Source organism: Heliangelus exortis, chromosome 23 (assembly GCF_036169615.1).
Source record: "Heliangelus exortis chromosome 23, bHelExo1.hap1, whole genome shotgun sequence".
NCBI classification, from domain to species: Eukaryota; Metazoa; Chordata; class Aves; order Apodiformes; family Trochilidae; genus Heliangelus; species Heliangelus exortis.
The window spans coordinates 1768730-1775168 of NC_092444.1; the positions used below are offsets into that span (position 1 = coordinate 1768730).

At 53.9% G+C, this 6439-nt stretch overlaps 1 protein-coding gene across 2 annotated transcripts in view; it reads left to right on the forward strand.

Annotated features, from left to right (window-relative positions):
* Positions 1 to 6439, forward strand: part of EPHB2 (EPH receptor B2) — a 126329-nt gene that overhangs the window by 84412 nt on the left and 35478 nt on the right. For both annotated transcript variants that reach the window (XM_071766778.1, XM_071766777.1), the window contains exon 5: positions 955 to 1290. In XM_071766778.1, coding sequence (XP_071622879.1) covers positions 955 to 1290 — 336 coding nt within the window. The remainder of the gene's footprint in view (positions 1 to 954; positions 1291 to 6439) is intronic.

A 6439-nucleotide genomic window follows, 5' to 3' on the forward strand; every position in this document is an offset into this window, starting at 1 on the left:
CTGGGCCAGAAGGACATTGAGGGGATGGGGAGTGTCCAGAGAAGGGATGAAGCTGAGGAAGGGGCTGGAGAGCAGGGAGAAGGGTCTGGAGAAGTTGTGAGGAGCAGCTGAGGGCCCTGTGGGTGCTGATCCTGGAGCAGAGGAGGCTGAGAGGAGACCTTGTGGCTCTCTGCAACCCCCTGAGAGGAGGTTGGAGCCAGGGGGGGTCGGGCTCTGCTCCCAAGGAACAAGGGATGGGACAAGAGGAACTTTTGGCACAACTCAAGTGGTGCCAGGGGAGGTTTAGGTTGGAGCTGGGGAAGAATTTCTCCCTGGAAAGGGTTGTCAGGGCCTGGCCCAGGCTGCCCAGGGCAGGGCTGGAGTCCCCATCATCCCTGGAGGGGTTTCAGAGCCCTGGAGATGTGGGGATGAGGGACATGGGGCAGTGCTGGGTTACTGGTTGGACTGGGTGATCTTAAAGCTCTTTTCCAACCAAAATGATTCATGGTTCTATCCTTGCAGCCCTCAGTCTTTCTTACCCTGGGCCAGTCTGTGCTTGTGAGCATTGCAGGTGCGAAGAGGAGAGAAATTTGGGTGGCTCTGTGCTGCTCTAGGCAGTGGGATGACTTCAACTCTGTGGCTGCACCTAGCCAAGGAGAGCTACATGCTGGCACAGAAGCAAAACCAAGCCCATGAATTAGGAACACTACAAAAAATAAGTGGCACGTTTTGCCGGGGTGTCACAAAATCAGGGTTAAGAGGCCTTGATCCTGCTTCTACCTTTGGCTGTCGAGCTTCCTCCACACCAGGAGAACAAGGAGACACCCGGAGAAGCTCAGGGTTCATCCCTGCCTGCTCCAGAGCCCTTCCCAGGGCTGAGCAGAAGGAAAAGGATGGGGTTGTAGCCATGAGCAGGGCTTTTCCACCTTCCTTTTCCACCTTCCTTTTCCACCTTCCTTTCTCTTCTTTTTGCAGCCATCCCATCTGCCCCCCAGGCTGTCATCTCCAGTGTGAATGAGACCTCTCTGATGCTGGAGTGGAGCCCCCCCAGGGATTCGGGGGGCCGGGAGGACCTGGTCTACAACATCATCTGCAAGAGCTGCGGGTCGGGGCGCGGGGCCTGCACCCGCTGCGGGGACAACGTGCAGTTTGCCCCCCGCCAGCTGGGACTGACTGAGCCCCGAATCTACATCAGTGACCTCCTGGCACACACCCAGTACACCTTTGAGATCCAGGCTGTCAATGGTGTCACCGACCAGAGCCCCTTCTCCCCACAGTTTGCCTCGGTGAACATCACCACCAACCAAGCCGGTAAGGTGCAGCCCCGGGATTCCCCAGGGAGCTCTGGGATCTCCTATGGGGTGAGCAGGGCTTGAAGGGGAGAAGAAGGAGGGTGAGGTGTGGCAGAGTGTCCCCTGGGTCATAATGCTGGTGATGAGCAGAGCACATGGGCCTGGGAATTCCTGGATGAATCCTGAACATCAGGTGTGAAAAATCACAAAATTGTCTGGGTTGGAATGGATGTTAGATCCTCAGCTCCAACCCTTGCTCCACTCCCCCCGTGGTTCCCAGCCCATGGCACTCAGTGTCAAATTCAGTCTCTTCTTCAAAACCTCCAGGGATGGAGAATCCACCCCTCTCCAGGAGCTCTGGGATCTTCTGGGGGGAAAGCCTATGGGGTGAGCAGGGCTTGAAGGGGAGAAGAAGGAGGGTGAAGTGTGGCAGAGTGTCCCCTGGGTCATAATGCTGGTGATGAGCAGAGCACATGGGCCTGGGAATTCCTGGATGAATCTTGAACATCAGGTGTGAAAAATCACAAAATCGTCTGGGTTGGGAAGGAGCTCTGGGATCTTCAGCTCCAACCCTTGATCCACTCCCCCTATGGTTCCCAGGCACTCAGTGCCAAATTCAGTCTCTTCTTCAAAACCTCCAGGGATGGAGAATCCACCCCTCTCCAGGAGCTCTGGGATTTCCTATGGGGTGAGCAGGGCTTGAAGGGGAGAAGAAGCAGGGTGAGGTGTGGCACAGTGTCCCCTGGGTGAGAATGCTGGTGATGAGCAGAGCACATGGGCCTGGGAATTCCTGGATGAATCTTGAACATCAGGTGTGAAAAATCACAGAATCATCTGGGTTGGGAAGGAGCTCTGGGATCATCAAGTCCAACCCTTGCTCCACTCCCCCCGTGGTTCCCAGCCCATGGCACTGAGTGCCACATCCAGGCTCTTTTGAAATATCTCCAGGGATGGAGAATCCACCCCTTCCCTGGGCAGCCCATTCCAATGGCTGAGCACCCTCTCCAGAAAGAAATTCTTTCTCATGTCCAACCTAAACCTCCCCTGGCACAACTTGAGACCTCTTGTGCCCTCTTGTCTTGCTGAGGGTTGCCTGGGCTTGCTCTGACACAGGTTCCAGCTCCCTGGCTTCTCCTTCTCCTGGCCACCAGACCAAGGGGATCATAGAATCACAGAATCACAGAATGGGCTGGGTTGGAAGGGACCTCAGAGCTCATCAAGTCCAACCCTTGCTCCACTCCCCCCGTGGTTCCCAGCCCATGGCACTGAGTGCCACATCCAGGCTCTTTTGAAATATCTCCAGGGATGGAGAATCCACTCCCTCCCTGGGCAGCCCATTCCCATACCTGAATGGAAAATATCCCTTATTTCAGTGAAAAGCTGAAGTGTGCCCCTCAAAGATGCTGAGGGGCATCACTTGGTTGGGTATGGCAGAGTGCCTGGACAGAGGGGACCTGTAAAAATTGTTTTTTGTCTGTGGCCTCTGACCTTAAATTATCTCAGGAGCCAGGGGGTGACAGTGTTTTCAGTACCACAGCAGGAGCCCTGAAAGCAGATTTAGCCCAGCACTGAGCATAGCTCTGACTGCAACATGATGAGGAGAGAGTCAGAGATTCACAGAACAGGTTGAGTTGGAAGGGACCTTAAATCCCACCCAGTGCCCCCCCTGCCATGGTCAGGGACACCTCCCCCAGCCCAGGGTGCTCCAAGCCCCATCCAACCTTCAGCACTGCCAGGGATGGGGCAGCCACAGCTTCTGGGGGCAACCTGGGCCAGGGGCTCAGCACCCTCACCCCAAACAATTTCTTCCTAAAATTCAACCTCAATCTCCCCTCTCTCTCCCAGTTCCAAGCCATTCCCCCTCATCCCATCCCTCCAGGCCCTTGTCCCAAGTCCCTCCCCAGCTGCTCAGCTGCTGAGTGATCACAGAAGCACAGAATCCCAGATTATTTTGGAAAGGAAGGGACATTAATGATGATCCAGTGCCCCCCCTGCCATGGTCAGGGACACCTCCCACCAGCCCAGGGTGCTCCAAGCCCCATCCAACCTTCAGCACTGCCAGGGATGGGGCAGCCACAGCTTCTCTGGGAAACCTGGGGCCCAGCACCCTCACCCCAAACAATTTCCTCCTGATGTCTCACCTAAATCTGAGTCTACTTTCACACTTCAAAGCCATTATCTCTTTTCCTATCATTCCAGGCCCTTGTCCCAAGTCCTTCCCCAGTGTCTCCCTGTTGCAGCTTCCTCTAGAGACAGCTGATGGCTGTGGGGTGGGTGGGATGTTACCTGGGGCTGGGAAGGGGCTGTGCACACCTTCTGCCTGCTCCCACACTATAGTGGAGTCATTGAATTCTCAGATTTTGCACTTTGCAGTTACCTGGCCTGCTTTTTACTTTCATCTGCTGCCTGTGGCTACTTCCCTTCCACCTCTGCAAAACCAGAGAGCTGAGTTGCAGGCAGATCCTTTTTTTTTTTTGGTCCTCTGGTTCCTCCTCCTCGTGTTTTCCTTCTTTGACACTCCTTTATTATCAGGGCTCACACTTCTCAGCCTGCGTGATGTCTCTTTTAATGTATCTATTCATTAGCACTAAACAGTAACTGTCTGCTTGCTAATTCCTCTGTAATTAGAGGCTCGGAATTCTTCTGCTTACACTGGCAGCCTTGATGGAGTTCATTAGCACTTGGGACCAGAAGCTGCAGACACAAAAGCAGAGCTGGGACAGAAGAATGGAGGCTGTTGTGGGGAGAGGAGAGGGATGAGGCTGAGGAAGCAGCAATTACAGCCTCCTGCTGCCTTTGCACTGGGCTGAGCTGGGGACTGGGTATGGGATGGAGCTGTGGGCAGTGGCCTCCCTGCCAAGCACCCAGCACCCTGACCTTCAGGGACCTCCCCAGCCCAAATAAAGCAAGGTAAATCCACCCTGGGTTAGCCCAGGATCAGTGGATTCAGGTTTGCCCTGTGCATTTCACTGTAAAGTTGGCATCTTTTGAGTCCCACCAAGAAAACCATCAGTTGTGCAGACAGCATGGGGCAGATGGTGGTTTTCTTAAGAAAAAGGTGGTGGTTTCTTGGATTTTTTTCTCTTGCTGTGAGTGTCCTAAGAAGACCAAAGGTGTTTAACCCCCAGAGGACAGGTTTTGTTAGAACTAGAGGTGTGATGCTTCCCTTTTCAAAGCAGAGAAAACTGGAAGGCACCAGGAGCAGCAGAAGAGAAATAAAAAGAGCTTGGAATTAACATCTCCTCACCACCTCCTTGCTCCTCTCTCAGTCCTCAGCCAACCTAAATTTACTCCTTCCAGCAAACTCTGCATGATCCCCACTGCCTTCCTGGAAATATCTCCTGGGACCTCTGAGGCCAGGTTGTGTTTTCTCTCTCCTTTTCCCTGCAGGCTTCTTCCTGACCCCATCTCCATCCCATGCACCTCCCAGCTCACCCTCCCTTCTCTCTGCCCATTGCCCCCTCTCCCCCAAAACTCAGCAGCTCCCCCAGGACATCCCAACCCTGGCTTTAAGGGACTGGGATGTGGCCAAAGGAAACAAGTCCATGGCACATGGCCCCCAAAAAGCCTTTTCTCAGCCATTCCAGAACAAAAGATCTGTGCCAAGAGGGGTGGGGGGAGCCCTTGCCAGCATCCCAAGAGGGGATGGTGCAGGAGGGAAGCCAGGGGTCAAGGAGCTGAGCGTGGCCCAGTGCTTGGGATAATGACACTTGACTAATTAGAAGCCATGCCAGGCATCAGCCCTCTTGCTGGTGACAATGTGCAGCCCCTGCTTGCTAATTCTTGGCCATTCTTTGGGGAAGGGGGGAGAGTCCTGGGGCTGGGAGGTTTTGCAGGCTCAGTGCCCTGGGCACATGGCCGAGGGAAAGGGTTCCCTGGGCAGTGATGGCTTCAATAGGACATGGGAAGGGAAGCTCTGGAAAACAGACTGTGGCCTCACTGATTGCAGAATGGAGTTAAAAAAAAAAAACCTGGGCTGGGTTCCAGAGCATCCAGAGACAAATTCAAGACCTCCCAGTGGTGGGGGAAAGAGAACATCCAGATTTCTGGGAATGTGTCCCTTTTGTGAGGGACTCTTGTGTCAGATGGGATAAAAAGGGAGGATTAACTGATGTCAGAGGCTCTTGGCTGCAAAAAGAGGCAAAAGGAGCCTTAAGCAGATAATTCTGTGTGAATAGCAGAGGACACTGATCCCCTTTCCTGATAAATACATCAAGAGCATCGACAGTGGTGGAATTTCCTGGCACAATTTCTCCCTCTTTCTGGATCTGGATAACTTCTGATGATTGCCCCTCTGCTCTGCTCTTCTGAGACCCCACCTGGAGTACTGCACACAGCTCTGGAGCCCCCAGCACATGAAAGATGTAGAGCTGTAGGAGAGGGTCCAGAGAAGAGCCACAAAGATGATCCAAGGGCTGGAGCAGCTCTGGAGCCAGGCTGAGAGAGTTGGGGGTGTTGAGGCTGGAGAAGAGAAGGATCCAGGGAGACCTTAGAGCACCTTCCAGTGCCTGAAGGGGCTCCAGGAAAGCTGGGGAGGGACTTGGGACAAGGGCCTGGAGGGATGGGATGAGGGGGAAGGGTTTCAAGCTGAAAAAGGGGAGATGGAGATGAGATCTTAGGAAGAAATTGTTTGGTGTGAGGGTGCTGAGTAGGCTAAAATGTCATAGAACAACATCCAGTGAAGTCTGTTTTCTCCTGTCCTTCACTTCTTCCTTGAGAGACCTAATTCAAACCCTAATGATGTCTGGCATGAACCTGGTGCATGAGTGTGAGTTGCACATCTCCCCAGCTGAAGGACCCAAGTTGTGCCACACTGCTGTAAAATGCCACCCAGAATAACCATGTAAATAATCATAGAACCATGGGATGGGTTGGGTTGGAAAGGACCTTCAAGATCATCTCATCCCAACCCCCTGTCATGGTCAGGGACACCTCCCCCAGCCCAGGGTGCTCCAAGCCCCATCCAACCTTCAGCACTGCCAGGGATGGGGCAGCCACAGCTTCTGGGGGCAACCTGGGGCTCAGCACCCTCACCCCAAACAATTTCTTCCTAAAATCCAACCTCAATCTCCCCTCTCTCTCCCAGTTCCAAGCCATTCCCCCTCATCCCATCCCTCCAGGCCCTTGTCCCAAGTCCCTCCCCAGCTTTCCTGGAGCCCCTTCAGGCA